Here is a 21,996-nt window from a genome sequence, read left to right as displayed (position 1 = left end):
TTTTGTTTACACCCGTGAACTGAATGTCCTCATCCCCCTTCATCCCCTCCTCTGGTAAACATCAAAACAGCATGAAAGTTTTCATGTTTACTTATCGATCCCATAATTTCAAGTAACAAAAAAAAAGTGGAAAAAAAGAGGCGCTTGTTTCCTAAAGTGCTGTGTGTGATTTTTGTATCTTCTGTTAAATGCGCCGTTACACTGTCACATTGACCACGCTCCTGAGCCAATCAAAGGGCAGTACGGTGTGAGATTGGACGAGCACAGAGTCTACCTGGAAAATGCCTAGATGGGGGGAATGAAAGACACATAACAAGGGGGACAGAGAGGGATGGAGGGGTGGAGGGAGGGAGTTGGGAGGAATGCTAATGTTACAGTAGATGGATTTAACGCTGGTCACTGGCCCCCTTTCCCGTCTGTCTTGATACAGTCCATCTTCAGAGCTAACCTACCTCAACTAAGCTCCTTAACTAAGCTCTTTTGGCTTCTCCCGCACTACCATAAGGCTCCCTCCCTCCCTCTCTTACTCCTGACTGATCCTTTGCAGATCTCCTACTGTACCCATCTAACGTGGCATGCTTTGCAGTTTTTCCTCATCTCTCCCCACTACTGATTCCCTGTCCCAATGCCTTCCCTTATCCATAACAAGCAGGCCTAATCTCTCAGTTACACACTTGCATGCATGCCTTGCCTGCCTCCGTGGTTTCTCGCTTCTTTTCCCCTTTAACTGTTATCTAATTCTCTTCCTCTCCTGTTCTAACTCTGTTATCTGAAACAAAACGCTCTATTTCGAGGCGATGTGAGGCTGCTGTTTCTCACCTCGCTTTCTCCGGTGAAGACCCGTAGGCTATGTAAAAGACAAGCTCACAGAAAGTTTAGCTGACTTTCCCTCAGAGCACAGCACCGGATTATCAGGCTTGAGTTACTAGTCAGCTACACCTACACCCAAGGTCTGACATACAGATTGTGTCATCGGTTAGCCACAAGAGGCAAACAGTGTCAGCAAACAACAGACCATCCGAATGTCTCAGCAGAGAAACACACACCAGTGCAACTTGAACTTTCTCACACCAACCACTGGTTTTACATGAAATATTCAGGTAGATTTTACCACTTTACAGTTTGCAGGCTACAGGCGCAACCACACTGATGCAAAGACTGCTGTTCCTTTAGGTTTGTCATTAGATTCAATTTCAGAATGCAGCAAAATGGGTGGCAACAAGAAATGCCTCCTTACTCTCCTGGCTAAACAGACGATCACAACTTTGAAATGCATCTGTTGTTTCAAAGCATTTCTTTCCACAAATGCTGACGTAAATCAAAGCACAAACTGGGACTCCGCATTGAAAAACACTGATCTACTGTTGGATCAATGTGCCCAACAATAAACCCCAAGGATCACAAAGTGAACAGTTTGCTATGCATATCTAAAATGTCTAATACACCTTTCCTTTAATCTTAATGATTCACATTATCTTCAAAATGAGCCTGTCTTCCACAAAGACAGATGGATTTTATGCAAATTGTTGCAACCTCAAGGACAGGTGGATTCTCTATGGTTTGATGGCTTGATCTGATAATTTGTTTTTAAACTATGCACCCTCTGTAGGCATGGTATTGATTACAGTCTACGGCAAAGTCATATACCAAGCCCGCAAAGCATATTTGCATAACAAAGAATGTGGAAGTTATTATAACTCAAGATATGATCTGCTCTGGAGATCATGAGCCGAATCATGAGCTGAATCTGTGCTGTTCTTCGCTCAAAGACAAGTAGTAGTTTCTTAAAGTAGAAGGTAAATGTCATTCTTATTATTTTTACCTGGGCTTAGAAACACACAGCACATGACATCCAGTTTCAGCACATTGCTCTTTTCTTTATGTTGGTTTGTTTAGTCTATTGTAGCGTACAGTGAGAAGAAATTAGTGTTGTCAAAGATGAAATAGCAGTGGTCCCCTGTTTTTGACCAGTTTGAGAGAATCAAAGCTCTCATAGAGCTGCTGTCCTCAATGTACAGTCTATGAAGTGCTCTCAGTGACTGGGTAGCACTTAGAGAGGGATCAGTTTCCTGTGAGCTCTGACATGAGCCATGACAGAGAGGAAAACATGTTTAATTGTGTAGCTAACAGGATATTAACGAGCAAAAATGGCTTTAAAGGACCAATGTGTGAACTTACACTAAATGTGTTAGATGCCTTTGCAGAGATGATCCTGTTGTCTTTTTATAGCTTCTCTCAATGACAGCATTTAACACAACATACTCTTCTCATTGCTGAGTATTATAATCGTACCCAAGTTGTTCCACTGGCCTCAGACTTTCACCTCCATCAGGGCAATGTCAGTTCTGACTCCACACACAGTATCTGTGACTGTTTTGTTGTGTTAAGCTGACCGGCTCCTAAATGTCTCAGAATATGCTGTACCAATATTTTCAAATCAAATTTAATCTGTTTTGGATAATGGTTTTCAGGAGCAACAAAATATTTCAAGAATGGTCAATATTGTTTTTCTGATATTAAGATACTTGTGGTTTCCTGTTTTCTTTCTTAACAAATTTGAGCAATAAATTAGATTGTTTGCAGATGACATCACATCATTCTTTTGTTGTGGTGTGAACTGCAGACAGAGGGCCAGAAGTGATTTTCTGCACAGGAAGCACTATAACACACACTCAAAATGGCGATGTTTTGCTTCGTTTACGGTTGCTTGCTTTGGTGGCATTTCACGGAACCGTTGCGAGTGGTTAACCTAGCAAACAGCCGTAACGTAAACGTCAACATTCAGCACCACGGCGCTGAATGTTTGCTGATAGGTTAATCCACAGCACAATAAAAGCTACACACCCTTGAAAAAACAAAACAACAGTCATCATGGAGCACATTGGTACTGAGGCTATGGACCCAATGATAACAAGAAAGTTGTATGCTAGAGTAGAGCGACGTCTGAAGGACCAGGTAGTTTGTTACATCTGCTGCCTCGGTAGCAGCAAAACTTTCAGTTCAGCTGAAAAATCGCTCCTCCTCATAACATAAGGGTCACATCCAACATATGTTCTGTTTCTCTCATAATTTCATCTAAACTACCCAGTAAGAACTTTCCTTCTTCTCGTCCATTGCAGTTTTCACTTCCGGCCCTCCATCTGAATTTAACGTCACGTGACTGAAACCAACCTATTGATGCTATAAAACTTTTTTCTCATCTCCACTCTTCGTCGTGTTTTGTCAGGTATAGATACGTTTCTCTTACAGATGTCTGTGTGTTTCACAGCAACAAACAACGGAGAACAAGCTGCTGGAAAATCACCAGTTGTTATGACAGAATTAAACCTTAAAAACCTCGATACCTTTTTGGGCAGGCACTTCGTGGGGCGCCTGAACGTGGGTAGAGATTAATAAAACAGCCAGCGATCTCACGGGTTTAAATGAGCAAGAGTTACCTTAAAGCCAAACTTGATGTTGTGGGCAGAAGTACAGCAGATTAGGTGGAGTGCTGAGTGCACTGGGAAGACTGGGAGCATGAGAGAAAATGCTTAGGTGTGTGTAGTTGGCAGTGGAGGTGGAGTGTTGGTGGTGTTTCAAAGCTTGTTGCGTCCACTGAAGGTTTGGTGAACTTACATACTACTGGGTATATGATAAATTCCCTTGAGCATATTATCTCTGGGAGCAAAGTGCCCTTTTTTTAAAGAAGTAACATGGGGACTGTTGTGATCTTGCTTCCAGCTGGAACACAGATTTGGTAACAGGCTCTGCAGGGACTGACTTACCACAACTCACTCTTGAGTTTTGTGGAAGTGTCTTCAGCCTAATTCAAGGAAACATCTGTAATAGGATACTCACTATAACCCCAGAGACATAACCACACTCCAGCACCGACACATTAAGATTTAGAGCTTTGTAAATGGAGCTCCCTGTCTGGTTGCTTTTGAGATTAAGGAGGACAGAAAAAGCCTGATTTTGTGCGAAAAACACTGACTGAAGTGTTCATATATGAAATATATGGGTTGTGCAACCATTTAACGCTAGCTGACATCTTTTACTTCATTATTTGTAATAGAGTGACTTGCAGGAAATTTCAGCAGTTAGCCCAGTGTCAGAGCTCTCCGGAAGTTTTCATTAAGTATCTTTAAAATGGATGATATTCACAAACATACGGATTTGATCTTTTCTGGCAACGGAGACCTGAAGCCTGCCTCGCTGCAAAATCTGCAAGTCAGCAAACCCAAGCTGCTCTTTACTTTTGGATTTAAGACTTAGTTGGTTGACAGTAATACATTATGTAGAGTTTATTATTTCGGTGCAGCCGAATTACCATTGATCCAACAAAATAATTTCATTCAACAGTTATGCAGTAGGTGTAACAAAGGCACATTAAGTCACACTTAATCAAAAGTCAGCTTTCTGAAACACAGCAAGCCTCTCTTTTGATTTATGTTTTATGTTAATTGGCAAAGTACAGCTACAACACACCTTGTGAGACCACCACTTCCCTATGTTTGATTATTAGATGATGGGTCACTGTGACATTGAGCCCGACAACTGGTCAAGTGTGTTTAAGAGTTAAACTCAGGCACAGAGCCAAAAGATGAAGATGGCTGTGGACACGGCTCTCTGTCCTCTGCATACATGTTTTAATTGAAGTGAATGGAACAAAAGTGTAATGAGATAGAGATAGTACACATGTGTGTTAAACAAAGGATGATTCAAGTGGGTGTGAGTATACGTACAGATTTATGACTAAGAAGGGTCAGTTTTTCCAAGCTAGCAACAGGTTTGTGTAACTTTTGAAAATGTGCCTTCTGTCTTTAAATTTACATATTTATGTGGTTGTTGAACTAGATGCTAACATTAGTGTACTGCCAAGCTCACAGTGACAGCATGCTGATGATTCGCAGGTTTACCATGTTCAGCATCTTAGTTTAGTGTGTTAGCATGCTAACATTTGATAATTAGTAATAAACAGAGAGTACAGCTGAGGCTGATGGGGACAGTTTTGCAGGCATTTAGTCATAAATCAAAGCAATAGAAAAGCAAAAGAAATGTTGACCTGATAACTGAAACGCTAAAGCATCACCAGAGTTGTATCCATCCGAATGTCAGCCTGATGGTGGCGCTAGAGGAAAAGTCAGTGGGTCACTGAAGTCTTTAGGAGTGTTTCTCTGGGGATCATGAACATCTGTGTAAAAAAACCTTGTGGTTATCCTTCCAGTAATTGTTGAGATATTTCACTCTGGAACAAAGTGGTGGACTGGCTGACAAGCAGACTAAAGTCACCAGCGTGGCTGAAAATTCACTTTGACCACATTTACATTAAAGTTTAGATATTGTATTTCTGGCATAATGCCAAACCATTTTATCTAGTGCTTAATCTTTAAGTGCTCTTAGATAAAAATAAAGAAATAAATAACTACTATGAGCTTATCTCAACTTTACTAAGTTGGACTTTTTTTTAAATGTGTTTACTTTTATTTTCATAAAACATGGGAATATATTATATAATGTGCATATCATAAAATGTTACAGTCCACTTGGTATATGCTGTTGCTGCTTTCTTGCTCGCTTTGCATATTGGCTGCGCTGTAAAAACACTGTTAGGTTTGCAGTTTTTTAATTGGGTCATCATCACTTTGAGCTTAATCTGCTCATGTTTACTGCAACTAACACACTCCCTGAGGAGGAGCATCCCAACATATTTGTCCCCAAGTAATCTCAGCCAGTGCTCAAATTCATTTATATCAACAAGACTTACACTTGTTGAAAAAAATGTTTTAATTTGTTTTTGTTGATGTGAAACCAAAAATGCAGGAAGTACAGGGGAAGTGCTGTTATTGCACGCTGGCAATAGTTGCAGAATGTTAAGCAGTCGCTTTTGAATTTGGAGCTGCTTTGCTGTAGCAGCTGAGCAGTGGAGATAGAAACAGAGGCAATGTTGTGGTTCTCCTAAAGGAAGCTTGATACATAGATCTTTGTGTAGAATCAGGTTTGCATGTATTAGCCCTCATTTTGTTCTTAAAAAATATGCTAACACTTTACAATAACCATTAACTAGTTGCTCATTGCATGCATGCATATTACCAGCATATTGACTCATAATTAGTCATTATAAAGCACTTACTAATGCCTTATTCTAAGAAACTAAGCATCTAATATGCAAGAACAGAACAAAGTGTATGTTGTAGTGTTTCTGTGTGTGTGTGTGTGTGTGTGTGTGTGTGTGTGTGTGTGTGTGTGTGTGTGTGTGTGTGTGTGTTTGTGTGTGCGTGCATGTGTGCGTGTGTGTGTGTTTCACATTTGATCCATCCCTTCTGTTTGTTGAGGATCTGTTGTCACCTTTGGTCGCTGTAGTTTTGCTGGTTACATGTATCTAAAGCTCATCTACACACGGTGGCAGTTGAACTCTCACACACAAACAGAGAACACGTTGATGATGGGATGACAAGAACACTTGATAAGTGGAAGAGATGGACGGGGATACGAACTCAGAGAGAGACGTTACCTCGTGTTGTCGTACGTTGTGTGAATCAAGCTGTACTCCCTCCTCTTACCCACCACAGAAACAGAGTTTTCTCAGAGCTCATTTGATTGTAAATTACAGTATTATTTTATATACCGCATTGGATAAATAACATCATCTTTGAAATGTTTGAGTAAGTGATTTCAGGATAGGTCTTTCGCTGCAGAGTGTCTGTCAGGGAGGATTTAACAGTGGGGGATAAAACTGTCTGCTCTAGACACGATATACCTCTTGTCCTGGAATAGGTTGAAAGTGGTGCCAGCTCTTCTCCATGCTATTCCAAAACTTGACACAGTATATTGAGAGCCTTAAAATTCTATTGATTAGCTCCCCATTCAGCCTCTGTCTCTATTCCCGTATTGCTGTCTTCTGCTCTTTTTCAGAATGATTGAAATATGTGCGCTGAGAATGTATTGCCACATCCACTATTAGAAAAACAGATAATGAAACAGGAAGCGTTCTCTCAAACATTTTATTGCAAAAAGAAACAAAACAACAACAACAACAAAAAAAAGCATTTTCGTCAAGCAAATTCATGGGGTAGATTTACAACAGAGAGAACTGTAATGCATTGTTCACTAAGCCAAAAGGTGCAGCACATTTCTGCCTGCCTTGAAGACATGACTCACTCTCTGCACGCCTTGATGACAAGATGAATGAAATTAACATACTAGTCACTTGCAATTACAATATTTAGCCCGCTGATCAAGTTTAGCCCCCTGGCAGCTATCAAAGGGCAGCTGCTGAAGTGTTGGGATGCAGGTAAAAGAGACAGGGGTGTCAAATTCAATGAGCTTCTTCCTTTGTAACCCATCCAATCCTACCCCACTGTTTACAAATGAAAGGCCGTCCGAGGAGACGTACAGTCCCCTTCCACCTGATAATACTGCAGTATTTGTCAGAGGTGGTTTTGATCTCTATACAGACCCCAGGTTTTCCCATCGCTCCCCTGCTCTCAATATACTGGCTTTGAAGCATGCAGGATGCAGACATCTTTTTTATTCCTGCATGGTGTTGTACAGAGTGCTGCTCTGCATGTCATTTAATAAGCTTGACTCCCACAGACCGCACACTTTTTGTCACTCTGAGGGAAAAAAAAAAAAAAAGAAAGTGCTCATAGTTATTTTCTCCCCTGGCTTTGAGCATGAGTAGAAACTTGAGAGTGTGAGTTTTAAGAACTGCAGAAGGCATGATTAGTTGATTTATGATATTTGATAACAATGAACTGTCTTGGAGGAGCAGCCATTTCTACAAAACCAACCAGGGTTTTTTGTTTGTTTGTTTGTTTATTTGGTTTGTTAATTTTGTTTTAGGGCCTTCATTTGGAAAGAAAAGCTTAAGAAAATCATCGTCGGGCCCTAAGTGTTCCAGTCTGCGCTTTAATTAGACCTGATTGTTCTGGTCACTGTGAGTCCACATGCTGGGTCGCCGCTGGATAGTTCAATGTTGTTAGTAATTCATGATTGGCCCAGTCAGAATACCCTTTAGAAAAGCCTTAACAAAATCCCAAGAAATTAGACTCCATCTGCGTCATCTTGTCAGAAGGATGTTAGCGAGATGTTGTCTCAAAGTGTTTAATGAATATTTGATTTTAACTCCAAAATTAAATCTTATCTGATCTCCTCCTAGACAGCCCATTGGGAATAATGAGGCGAGTTGAATGAGGGTGGGTGGATGAGGCAGATTTGCCTCTGTGATGGACTTTTGTCTTGCTGCAAAAGGTATGGGAATGTCATCATCAATCCAGCTTTGTGCAGTGTGTTTTTTTATAGAAATATCGTTGGTTATGCAGTGAGGGCCTTTGGACTGACAATTCAAGCATGGCTGTCAGCTATTTTCAGCAAACAACATGTTTGAAGTGATGATTTGCATTGCCAAACCTTTTTCGGGGCAGCGTAAACTCGATGGAGGAAGATTTGCAGCAAACCATGACCAATAAGCCAATTGTTAGTTGCTTTAATGCAGCTGTATGTGCACTTTTGGATGCTCTGACATTACATGAGTTGGGTTATCATCTTCAAATCAAGTTTGACCTGCGGCGCTCTTTATCCAGTCACTTACGGCAACATGGCCTGTCCCTTTGTCATTCGAAACATGTCGTCATTTCTGTGGTAATGTACGACAAGAGTAAGTGATTTGGCCTCAGATCCATTTTTGAATGCTCCTTCATATCATTCCTTCACCAAAAGGTTAATGTTTATATCGACAGACGCTGAACATCAAACACGTGTTCAGTGATTTTTCTCCCTCAGTTTGAAATCATTCCAACGATCTCTTTCAGAAACAGACACTATTTGCTTTTTTCTGCCTTCATGTCACTTTAAGTTTCCTGCCCATTAAACATTCTCCATTTAACTGTCTCAGATAGAAATTACTCAAAGCAGAACAATAGAAATGAATTATAGTGTCTCTTGCAAATCCATTGAATAGACCCTCATTTTGTTTCACTCAGAATGGACTTTGATGCTTTTCTTTTTAGCCTCTGTGTCAAACTGGCTTTACAAAACAGGTCTAACACCTTACACTATGATTTTTTCCTCCTCCTCCCTCCTCGATCTTCACCACCTCCACCTCCACCCACCACCCCTGTTTGGTTCACACAGCACCACGTCATTCTCCAGCATGCTCACGTTCATGCAACTGTGCGCAGTTTTACTGACTGTGTATATCCCACTTCTGCTTGTCTTCGTCACTTTAGGTATCATGACAAACAGGAAGTGACCAGTAACTTCCTGGGAGCCATGTGGCTCATCTCGATTACCTTTCTCTCGATTGGCTACGGGGACATGGTACCGCACACGTACTGTGGGAAAGGCGTGTGTCTGCTTACAGGGATAATGGTGGGTTCCTTTATTCTTCACCCAGTAAAGTACATAACATTCTCACAGGACGCTGACTGGAACAGTTATAAAACTAAACCTCAGCTCTCACTACACTCACTGCCAGCTACACTTTGGCCACGACTGAACTCACTGCAGAAAGAAACGCAACTTTGAGCTGACTTCTTCTACTTGTGTAACTTTTAGAGAGGCAATAAATATGTGAAGATTTCAAGCAATTTGTGTTCAACAATCAATTTGAGTCTGTGACAAAGTGTAACTGGAGATCCTGAAACCACAACCTGTCCAACCTGATAGAATTAAAAGTCGAATTCTGGTATATTCACCCTCATACATATGCCTTGTTATTGAATACAGGCCTCTCTTACTTGCTGCTCCACCTTTCTAATGATGTTTATTCCAAATAATCTTTGTCTAGAAGAACTTGAACGCAGCATATTTGAGTTATGTTGCTCTGCTTAACTGATGTGTAGTTGTTTCCATTGGAAACACTTCACCGTTTCACTGTTTCAGTAAAGATTTAAATGGAATTGTCAGATGCAACTAAGCTGCTTTGGTTTGTTTCTTCACTTTATATTTACTTCAATAATGTATTTTGAAAGCAGTAAAGCATTACTGTTTTTGCTTGACCACATCTTTGTGCAACAGGGAGCTGGTTGCACAGCACTGGTGGTTGCAGTGGTAGCCAGGAAGCTGGAGCTGACCAAGGCTGAGAAACACGTCCACAACTTCATGATGGACACACAACTCTGCAAACGAGTGAGTCACTGCATGCTGCTGCATTTGGAGGAACTGTGATAATAGATTGCTGTTTTTTTTTTACAAGAACCACCTGAATGTTTTAGAAAGCAATATTTTGTAGAGACACAGACGTTTCAAGAAGTGAAGCTAAAAAAATGTAAAACCACCCAGTTAAGGCAGGTTGAGAAAGTTAAAAAAAATAAACCCATGTTGTTCAGCAGAAATACATTTTTTCTTCTCTCTTATTCCACAAATTATCTCACCACTAATTGTATTGATCTTGTCATGTCCTCCAGTTTGAGAGCCACTTGTAGGATGTCCTTAGTTTACTATCAGTGCAAAATATCCCACATTGATACTAATCTTATTATCTTACATAATCAAAACTGTAAACTCGCAAACTCTCCCTCAGTGTCACAACTGAGTCACATTTTAAAAAGCCATTACGCCACCTCTGCATGTTTACCATCCTTGACAGCATGGTTGGTATTATTTTCACCTTGTGCGCGCGTGCGTGTGCACGTGTGTGTGTGTGTGTGTGTGTGTGTGTGGGTGTGTGTGTGTGTGTGTGTGTGCATCATCATGGCAAAATGTGGTGCTGGAGACACCTATTGTGGCAGCAACTACCACAGAAGCAGATTTGAGTAGTTTTGACAGATTTTGTCAACACAATAGCATCACAACTCTGCAGGATGTGGTTACAAAACTGAACAGGTGTGCAGCTGACATCAAAATGAAGGCAGAGTTTGAAGATTCGTGTGGTCTGAGCAAGAGTGTTGGAATTAAGGGGGTAGGAAGTGGGGAAGGGGAGCTGCACCGTCTGGTGAGCTTGTGACAAAGACATACAGAAGCTTGTAACTTTGGTTTAGAAAAGTGCCACAGAGAGCTCACTCACTCACTTGGCACTTCTTCAGCTTCTCTGTCGTTAATTGTTTTTCAGACAGTAATATTAATCTTAATGTTTCAACCGTGTTTCACAGGTAAAGAACACAGCTGCCAATGTACTCAGGGAAACATGGCTCATCTACAAACACACTAAGTTGGTCAAGAAGATAGATCACGCCAAGGTGCGGAAACACCAGCGCAAGTTTCTCCAAGCCATTCACCAGTAAGTCCTGCACCGCGGCTGTTTTGTCTCCTCTAATGCACATATAATAAAACCTTTGACAGAAATACGTTCACTGCCAAGCACCGAGGAATCACTTAGCATGCCCCCCCAAAAAACTGAAAACACAGTATGTTGTTATTAAGATATTTGATCCATGTGATTGTCTTTAATGTTACTTGTGGTACAAAATATTTAAGCTGTATTATTAATAGTTGCATTGTTAATAAACTGATGAAATGTAGTCGTAACAGGATATGTGGTACAGCGTTTGTTATGATGTCTTCTGCTAGAGTACTATTTCCTTTGATTGTTATGCTCACACACACGTAAACTCTCACTCGTGCATACACATACACGAGCACACACTGCAATTTAGTGTAATGGTCCTTCCTCTTACCCTCCCCGTCCCCCTCTTCCTCCGACCCCCTTTTACCCCGTGCTTACAGTGAGAAGTGTAATGGTTTCACTCGTTTCGTGAATGTTGTGGGGTTAAAACTCTGTACTGTGTTCTGTCTTTGTTTTGCTCTATCACCGCAGAGCTCAGAAGTAAGTTGAGTCTTCTATGTATCCTCCTCCTACTGTTTCCTCAACACCCTCCTCCTCCTCCTCCTCCTCCTCCTCTCTCCATGTCTGCGTTTGACATGCATGAAAAAAAAGTTTGTTACCAAGAAAAAAAAAGAAAAATTGCTGGATGCTGAATCGTTTTTTGGTTTTTCTTTTACTTCAGTGTTCCATTTACTCCCCTCTCCCTCCCATTCCCCCTCAAATGGAATGAAACAAAAAAAAAGCATCAACATTTTGCCACTGGTGTCAATACTGGAGGGTTGTCTGGAGAGAACGCGTGAAAGAAAAAGCATCTTGCGCAGAATGAGCTTGGAGCTTTGTTGGCCTGGCCAGCGGTTCATAATCATCTATGATGTACTGTATAATGTTACCCATGATTAATATAGCTGCTCTGGAGGCTATATTAACCTGCATCAACAGAACTCATCCTACACTCCTGATGGTTTTGTGATGACATGAACATGCGCGCACACACACACACACACACACACACACACACTGCATTGCACTGTAGCTCCAATGAGGTTGAAATGTTTGCCTGCTTGTTGTTTTAATATTGATTTTTTGTTGGTTTCTTCCCTTTCTGGCATAAGATCAAATGCCAAAGCTTGCACATGGCATGGATGATGTGCACCAAAAGACACGGCACAACACAAATTGTACTCATTATGCGCTACACTAATAAGCAGCGCTTAAAGCTTTTAGCCCCTATTCTTCGACAGCCATAAGGGATGACAAAGCCGAGCAAACAGACACATGCGAGCTGAAACGGTTTCCCACAGAGATAGAGCCGTAAGCGAGCAGCCTCACTCTGCTCTGATATACTGATTTGCACATGAATAAATGCCCTTGAATGTCATCCTGTCTCATAATTTGCCGAACAGGGAAATTCTTCCTCTCATACATCCAGATGATGGCTGTGTGATGCCACCGCTAACTATGACACATTAACAGTTCTTGCGGTGCCATGATGTATTTGATTAGAGACAAAGAGGCACAACATTGAAGGCATCACAAAACATGTCTGCTGTTTCATTGCACAGGTTATTTGAAATGTCTTTGTTGTCGTATGTTCAGCAGTGTCATTAGACACATTTATTTCTGGCAAGCTTCATCTTTTATCTGTGGCATCCACACACACGCGCATATACACATCAACCCATGTACATACGCACACACAAAGTCCAGCTCTGACAGACTCACGTTTCATTGTGCACAAAGTCGCTCACAGTCACTGCACGCTTACTGAATGACCGGTGTGTTTACATGAAGTCCTACCACTGAGCTGTGTGTAGCACTGACAAAGGGCATGTCATATTTTTCCTTTTTTAATGTCTCACTTTTGGGGTGAACAGAGATAGGAATGTTTTGATTTCAAAAACAGATTTGGGGGTTTTCTTGTATGGAAGCATATTGCGCTCTTGCTGGTAAAAAAAAAAAAAAAAAAAAAAAGGTCATGTTTTATCATAGAAAAAGTACATTTCTGGCATTATATTGAGATTTTTTTCCCCTCTCATTCAAAACCAAATTATCTTTGGGTTGTAACAAGATCATCTCTCAGTAGTAAGACTGTTTATCATTACAGTGAAAAATACTTTATTAAGTTAAAAAGTGCTACTTAAAGCATTGCACTATTATGAGAAAAAGATCTTGTTATAACGAAACAGAAGAACAAGATCCAGATAAAACATGATAAACACAGTCTGTATTTTTCAAAACGAGTGCAGTATGCTTCCACAGTTTTGCATGTTTTGGTTGGTATTGCATTGACCAAGACCAGGAATGCTCGTATACATACATACATATTTATATATATATACATATATATTTCTCTATATATGTATACATATACAGTAGATATGTACAGTACATATATTTATGATGCATGCAGGCTGTCCTCTCTGTTTTCAATGTCATCAGTGAGAGCATGTCTGATAAAAAAATGTGTTCCTCCTCCTCCTCCTCCTCCTCCTCCTCCTCCTCTCTTCCCTATTGGCCCTCTCTGCCCCTTCATCAACCCAAACAACCTGTCTCTCTATGCTCCACTCCTGTAAACCGTCCTCCTCACCTCTATTCCCTTTTTCCCTCCGCCACTCTTCCTTGCCTCCTCCCCATTCTCCTTTGTCCACCTCTTCCTTCCCTCCTCTTCCTGTTCCCACCTCCCTGTGCCTCTGCCAGACTGCGCAGTGTGAAGATGGAGCAAAGGAAACTCAATGATCAGGCCAACACCTTGGTGGACCTGGCAAAGGTAAGTGTCCCATCTGTTATAACCTTAAAATGGCAATAATCAATATTTTCCAATCAGCTCCCCTCAGCTCCACAGAGCTTTTTAGCATCTTTCAACTTTTCATCTTTATTTCTACTGCCAGCAGCTTTCCTGTTTTGTTTCCAGCCCGCACAGCACACATTGTCTTAATATTCAATTTAGATCAGCGGCCTCATTCTTGATAGGACCTAAATGAGCTCCCAAATCACCTCCGGAGTCTGCTACATGCTTTCGTTGTCATTTATATTTTGTCATTAGCATCTTACGACAGTATAAGAGCCTGAACCTTGCCACACGCTATGAACACTATCTGGCCGTAGGGTGAGTGCGGTGGTGTCCGGGTAACTTCTGTCCAGCAGTATAGACACGAGCTGACCCACCAAAGCAGAGCTGAGAGGGGGTTCAAAGGGAGGTACATGGCTGCAGCCTCATTTGATGTGGATGGCATTTGCACTCCACTGTGTATTTTAAAAGGTTCTGAGGCCCCCTCCTTTAATGTGTGTTTACTTGCCCTTACTCTGCTCGATGGTCAGATCCATCTATGTACACCCTACAGTAGTTCAACGGCTCAATGTCTCTTCTTCAAGCCCTGCGGAGAAGTAACCCTTTGATTTCTAGCCCGTATGTAAGACAGAAATTATGTCAAAATACAACAGAATATATAGAATATATCATATATGGATAAAATAGTTTGAGTACAAGAGTTACATGCAGATACCACATACATTAACACTGGCCCCACTGTGGAAAAATAAGTGTCTATATAATAGAGACATCCATCATTATATGATTGAGTGTGTGTCAGGCATATACATAAAGCATTTAACACCCTCTCTGGTTGTAAATGGATGGAGAAGCTGGTTGTGAAACGGTGGGAAGATAAAATCAATGCTGACTTGCTGAAAGTATACAGCTGCTCTTCACTCTGCTTCCTGTTGTTTTTTCCTTCTCTTCAGACTGAGTAAGTCAGATTCAGACTGCTCCATTCCCTGGCAATGAATGCAGACTGTTTCTTCAGTACATTTCATCTGTTGCATCTCTGCTTGTGGATATTAAGATGTAAAACAGACTTGTAATGTCTTTTATCTGTTCTCTCCCTCCTGTGTCCCGCCCTCCTCCTCTTCCCTCTCTGTCCTCCTGTTCTTGCACCTCCCCAAACACATCTACTTTCTCTCCTTCATTAGACCCAGAATGTGATGTATGACCTGGTGTCAGAGCTGCAGGAGCGCAGTGAGGAGCTGGACAAGCGCATCGGCACATTGGAGGACAAGCTGGACTCGGTGACGGGCAGCCTGCAGGCGCTGCCCTGCCTCATCTCCCAAGCCATAACCCAGCAGCAGCAGGACTTCCTGGACGGCTTTGTTCACCGCTTTCGGCCCGCCTCACTAGCCTCAGAGCGCTCTGAACGCTCGGAGCGATCCTGGACTTCCAACGCCCGTAGGCGGCGCTCTCCCTCCACAGCACCACACACCTCCTCTGATAGCGGATAACCTTGACAAACCTTCTGCAGTCACCTTCGAGCCCCATCTCTCCCAAACCAACTCGTCACCTCATTCCGTCCCATCCAAAGCTGTCCGTGTAACCGCTGGCGAGTCCATGTTTGGACTTATAATGAACCCATATCTTGACCCCTGACCTGATCCTTGCCCTTATCCTCTCCCTCCCACCCAACATCAAAAAAACCAATCCAAAAACCAATTCCTCTGTGACTGAGCCTCTCAGCACAGGACTGGATCAGAGCTACTCCAAAAGAACAAAGCAAAGCAAACAGACTTAAGTCGAGAAAAAACACAAATGCATCCAAAAAAAGAAAAAGAGAAAAAAAAAATTAAAAATGACTGAAAAACCGAGATAAAGTAGAGATATGGTTTATGTTTTAGCCATTGTATGGCTGTTCAAGTTAGCTTTTTTGTAAAAGCCCTTGTATAGTTAAAAAATGACTGAGTTCAGGGTCGCTGGGGTGAGAGCTGGCTATCACACCGGAGAGTCCTTAACCACGAGGGGGAAGTTGGTCTGTGGAGCTGAGGGCCTCGGCTCACCTGCTGGCCCTCTGAGGCCATGGAGGACATCCGTCCACACATCCGTCCGTCTGTCTGTTTGTACGGTGAGGAGAGCGAGACAAACCATTGGATTTCCCTTTCAAAAGACTAGTGTCATGGATTCTTTCCCATAGGTTAGGGTGACAGCTTTAGAAGAGGCTACGAAAGCTCTGACTTCAGGTCAGTGTTTGAGAAGGCGCTCAAGGGGGAGGGGAAACTGTCACACGAAAGAAAAGCAAAGGGGATGCATATGGCGTTACTACTGGGTAGGAAAAATTTACACAGTTGCCAACTTCAAGGTTTCAGCTTCCTTGTTCTTACCAAGGGAAAATGAGAGCGACTATCTTTTTTAGTTACATATTGACATGTGATTTTTCAGTGCCTGAATGTATAAATAGTAGAGGGTTATTTAATTACTAATTTCAGAGCTTTTTTACGATGTTAACAGTCTGAATACAGCATTGCATTCCTTTTTCAGATACATTCCTCTCCAAAAATTTAAAGAAAATGTCTTAATGTAATGCATAACATTGCCTCCATTACACAGCAACTCTAAACGTTTTGAAAACCTCTCTTTCTTTCTATTTCTACTAACACCGCGAGAAATGAAGAAGTGCAGAGAGGAAGCGAAAGCGAGACTGACTGAGAGAATATTTGCGAATGTGTTTGTCAGAGAACGAGTTCACTTTTAGCTCAATGCTGCACAGTCATACACACAACAATGAAATATGTAGTTATCTACCTTCCTCACTACCACTAATTAGAGCTTCCTGTGGTCTTCAGATAATGGCATGGCTTGAGGTCTGCTGGTACATACGGCCATACAGGCACACATCACAGGTCGAACTGAGAAACCAACCCTGCCCCTTTGCATGGTTCTCTGCAAAAATGACAATGGGACACAATCTTCCTCGGATGGCTTGATTATTTTTCATGATTTAGATTTAGTTCTGTTTTATTTTTGTTTGTTTGTTGCTTTTCTTTCTTTTATATTTTACTAACGGTTCCTTTTTTTATAGGACAATAAGGTTTTTAGAGTTGCCGAACTTAAAGAGTTGCAGTAATGTGATTCTGTGATGCATTCCCTGTTTAAAAAATGCAGTGGGGAAAAATTACAAAAGAATCCCGAAAGGATACAAATGAAAGTGCTGAAGAAACTTTGATGAATTGGTCCCACTGCAAGTTTAACAGAATAGTTTGACATTTTCACCGCCCTCATGTCTAAAGTAAATATGGAGCTACTGCTAGCAGCTGGTTGCCTTAGCTTAGCACAGACTGGCCATGCTCAATCCAACATTAACACATTATATCTTGTTTTTGGATTATTGTGAATTTTATTACCCTCTTACAGAGCTAGGCTACATGTTTCCTCCTTTTTTCTGTCTTCGTGCTAAGCTAACAGCTGCTTGTGCTAGCATTATACTTACAGACAGGAGAATGGTTTGGATCTTCTCACGTAACTTGAAATGTTTCCCAAAATGTCAAACTATTCTTTTAACATTACACAATCAGGCCTCTGCTCTGTCTTAATGACACTGAAAGACTATGATAGAGGAGAAATTAGACCACTTTAAAGGCATGATGTATGATGTATCCTAGAGCTATGATGACTTGTAGATCTTTGATTTGAAGAGAAATATTTTCATATTATTTCCAAAGTATATTTAAAAGGCTGATCTTGATGTCAGTGGGTTAGCGGGCTAGCATGGCGTCCTAAAGTTTTTTGAATGGTAGATAATCTGAGTCCCAAAAGGATGTTAAAAATCATCTTTATGGCCCCTGAATAGAACAGACGAATAGAATCATTATTATTTCCCAGATCTTAATTATTTCCGACCTGCTTTGGGCTGAATCTGGTCTAAGTCAAACCCTGTGAGACAGTGAGCGAGTCCACTCTCCAGGCTGTGGACTGACCGGACAGCACTTCATTTAGAAACACATTCAGTTTGCTATGAGTGAAACTTGATCACGCAAGAGATTTAGCTTTTTTCCTTTCAACTTGAGTTGATGAAGCATGACTCTTTACTGCCCCCACCTCGAGCCACTTCTCGTACAGTGCTACACGCCACCATCATGGCACCGTCTCTGTTTCAATCCATGTCATCCAATGAGTCAGGACGGCTAATGGAAGATTATCTGCTTGACTGTGACCTCACCTGCCTATTCGTATCTAAGGTTTCCACCTCCTCATTACATCGGAGGTTGAGCCTCGTGTTTGTCATCTGTCAACATTAAGAACATCAGTTCCCCCCCAACACACACACATACAAAGAGGCTTCCCAAATGGCCCGTAGCAAAGACCTTTGAGTGGTTGCAATGAAAAAAAAAAAAAAAAACGACAGAAAGAGAGGACGAAGCAGGGGAACCCCCAGGTCATGTTCCATGTTGCACTCAGTGTGTAATATTCAGTTACATCAGGAAGGATCACAGATGCTGGAGTGTCCCAGAGAGATGTGACAGTACTGGTGTTAAGGACGTCATCGTTCATCAGGCAGCATGACAGAGGGAGAGAGTAGATTAAAAAAAAAGACGAACATGAGAGCAATAGCTCATTTACTGACAGATGTCCGTTTTGGCCCGGGGGGTGGGGGGTGGGGGGCGGGTGAGCAGCAAGAGTGGGTGTCCTGTAAATATGACCTCATTGTAGATGTCGCCAAGTAAACGGGACAAATGGAACCGCAGGGGTAAAGGTAGCTGGGTGCAATGCACAGCATGTAACGAGCATGCAGTAGAAAAACAATCTAGAGAGGATTTGAAGGGTATGAAATTCTGGCAAATTGAAGATAGCTTTCTATTAATTTCACTCTGTTTTCTGCTGATGGAAGAATGAGTAGGTTCTGTTGTTTTTTTACCCGTTTGTAAAGGTTTGTTTTCTTCAGTTCTTATCCTGTCACCAACAAAGTCCTACCAAAATACCATTCCAATATTTAATAGTGACCCAATTCTCTCCAGAAAATAAAAAAATACACAGTATTTTGTAGTGAAGTGAGGGACATTCATGATGTTATTCTGATGATGGTAGATGAGTCAAAGTGATAAACGCATCCCAGAGTCTTTTATTATCCTGAACAGTGGGCTTTCCTCATAGAGCAGGAATCAGAACACACTTTTACTGAACAATAACAGAGTGAAAAACCCCCAAAAAGTGAAGAAATGTAACCCAATCATTGTTCTGTGTACACTGCCACATGATGCATAATGTACGTAGTAGCACTGGAATAAATCAACTTTTAATGGATGGCAAATGGGTTTAACATGTCCTCTGTATACTGTTTGCTGTCCCTTTTTGCAGGTGAACTTTTGTCCTGGCAAGGAGAGACACCAAGGTCAAATCATTAAAGACTATCTTCAGCGATGACCATAACTCTCTTCTTTTTTTTTCTTTTTTTTTTTTTTTGAGGGGGCATCTGTAGACAAACCCTTAATTTCTTCTGCTTAATTTCCATTGCCAAGGATGTCCTTCAACCTGAAATGTTTTCACACAAGGTCCACCCCAAGGAAAAGGGAAATGGCAGCAGCCTAAAGTCAGTTGTGTCACTGACGGTGGGTTGGCACATGTGTTGACAGATAGTAGACACCACACGTCTCTTCCTGTAAAACTGTGAGGCAGGGACATCCTAAAACACGATTACAGGAGGATGTATTGACATAAACATAAACATCGCTCCAGAGGACACACAGCTGCTGAGGCGCTGTTCCAAGGTGAACTATGGGCTGTACACAACACACACACACACACACACACACACACACACACACACACACACACACACACATACACACACACAGCCATTAATGTTCAAATAACAAGCTACTATTCATGTCCACATGCACAAACAAGGCTCAGCCTGGTTAATTACAGCCAAACCAGGAGGGACTTGGCAGCAGACCGATATCCCGCAAGAGTGGCAGAGTCATTCACCCTGTAGTTGTTGCTATACAACCCCAAAGACATGCAGCAGTGGAAACACAGAGCACAGCTCCTCTGCTCCTCATCCCTCCCATAAGAGGACAGCACAATTAAATGGAATATTGTTTTGATCCCTCTATATATGATAAGGATCATTTGTGATTTCAAAAATGCACTAATAGATCAGACACTTGTTTCTTGTGCAAGCCAAAGTGGAAAAATGGTAAAATGAAGCCCAGTTTAGCCACAGATGCCCAGCTTAGTTCAAGTCCTGAGCAGGTAAGCTTCTCATTATTTCCCTCTGTAACAATGTCCGTTTCTTAATGAACACAGTTAATTCATCTTGCTACTACTATTCCTGTGTTTAACTGTGAAAAGAGAGGAAAAGAGGCATCAAATTACCAGAGATATCCCCTAGAGGGTACTGAAGATCAAGTCCACAGCGATAAAAGACAAGAGAAAGAAGCAGGGTGCAGAGGACTGAAGATGACCCTTGCACTGGGGACGGACAGGGGGAGGAGTCAGCTTGCAGGGTGCTCAGGATCATCCCAGAGTGTGAAAAGGTCCTTCTGGGACAGCTTGTAGCAGGCAGGGGAAGTCATTTATTGAATTTATTACCGGCCCCACTTTTCTCCCTGTCTGCCCTGGGAGCTAATAGCTAGCAGCCGCATTATGCTTAACGTCCTCCCTATCACTTTCAGCTAACGTGGTTTGGCATACACTTGGGGAAATCACGGAGAATAGGAGTATTGATCTAGGATTTTGGCCTTTTTAATGCATAATGCTGTTATGGTGGAGAGTGGGTGTGAAGGGCCTTTTCATTCCACAGAATGTTTTTTTGAGTGTCATTTATTTCACCATCAATCATTTCTCTCCTTCCATCTCTTTCGTTCCATATCTCCTCCTCTGTTGCTCATTTCTCTCTCTGAGAGATCCGACGAAGACTGAACTGTAACAAACAAGGTTGTTTGTTGGAGGCTGCCATAGCTTCTCTGCTTCATTTAGCTGTGGAGGAAGAAAGGAGCTGTTTTTTGGAGCCCTCAAGCCATGTGTCAGGACTTTGAGCATGAAAATGTACATGCGTCTACAGGGCGTATGTGTGTGTGTACATTCAGACACACACTTACAATGTATACGTGTGTCCTCCACTTGACAGAATCATTTCAGCCAAGGCCAAGAAGTTCAGATCTATGATCACATCTCGCATCAAACACTGTTTTTTAATCAGTTTTATAGATTTCTCTACACAGCCACCAATACTTGTACTGAAGACTGACATTACTGATCACAACCTCAACTGTTAATGCCTGAACATCCAACACATTTAAGGAGGCACTCAGGCTACCGAATGGTAACTTTGACCTGTTTAAAAGGAGTATAAGACATTTCTTGCCATCACACCACATACAGTGTTAGCAAAAGCAAAACACTGTAAAGCCTTTGTGAAATGTCAGAAATGCATGGAGGTCAAGGGAAAATTACATAACAGGCAAGTCAAGGCAAGTTTATTTGTGCAGCACCTTTTGAACACAAAGGCAATTCAAAGTGCTTTACATAAGGCAAAGAAAGGCATTGGAGCTACATTTAAAAACACTAAAAAGAAACTAAAGTCTGAATAGACAAAATAAGGAGACTAGCCTACAGTTACAGCGTGGTGATTTGCCCAAAATTAAATACAGGAAATAAAAGTGCTGAGTAGAAATTGATCAGCCATAACAAATTAGAATTGAGGAGGATTGATGATGTTCTCAGAATTTATATGAAGGTGCACACAGGAGACAGTTAGCTCAGGTTATCTTAGGTTGTCTTAGATTATCTTAGGTTAGCTTGGACTTTTCCTCCAACTCCATCATTTGGTCAAAAATTTTGTTTGTCCAACACTTTGGTTCATGGTCAATACCTGCAAAACTAATGACATTCCCATCATCCTCAGCTGTAGTCAGGTTTAGTACTAACTGCCAAAAGTTAGAATGCTAACACGCAAAACTAACATGTGTTAGCATGTAGCTTAAAGCTC

General features: G+C 41.6%; 1 protein-coding gene across 4 annotated transcripts in view; it reads left to right on the top strand.

Moving 5' to 3' along the window:
* kcnn1a (potassium intermediate/small conductance calcium-activated channel, subfamily N, member 1a) overlaps positions 1–19,425 on the top strand; it is a 50,298-nt gene extending 30,873 nt beyond the window's left edge. For 2 of the 4 annotated variants that reach the window (XM_076744293.1, XM_076744294.1), the window contains 5 exons: positions 9,210–9,351; positions 10,000–10,110; positions 11,073–11,200; positions 13,943–14,012; positions 15,215–19,425. In XM_076744293.1, the coding sequence (XP_076600408.1) occupies positions 9,210–9,351; positions 10,000–10,110; positions 11,073–11,200; positions 13,943–14,012; positions 15,215–15,520 (757 nt within the window). In that variant the 3' untranslated portion in view covers positions 15,521–19,425. Of the gene's footprint in view, positions 1–9,209; positions 9,352–9,999; positions 10,111–11,072; positions 11,205–11,857; positions 14,013–15,214 lie in introns of all 4 variants that reach the window. The other 2 variants (XR_013077859.1, XR_013077858.1) reach the window with 2 other exon arrangements.
* The last annotated feature ends 2,571 nt before the right edge of the window (positions 19,426–21,996 follow it).

Source organism: Chaetodon auriga, chromosome 12 (genome assembly GCF_051107435.1).
Source record: "Chaetodon auriga isolate fChaAug3 chromosome 12, fChaAug3.hap1, whole genome shotgun sequence".
Lineage (NCBI taxonomy): Eukaryota > Metazoa > Chordata > Actinopteri > Chaetodontiformes > Chaetodontidae > Chaetodon > Chaetodon auriga.
The sequence above is the reverse complement of the archived record's forward strand: the minus strand, read 5'-3'. Positions and strand labels throughout refer to the sequence as shown.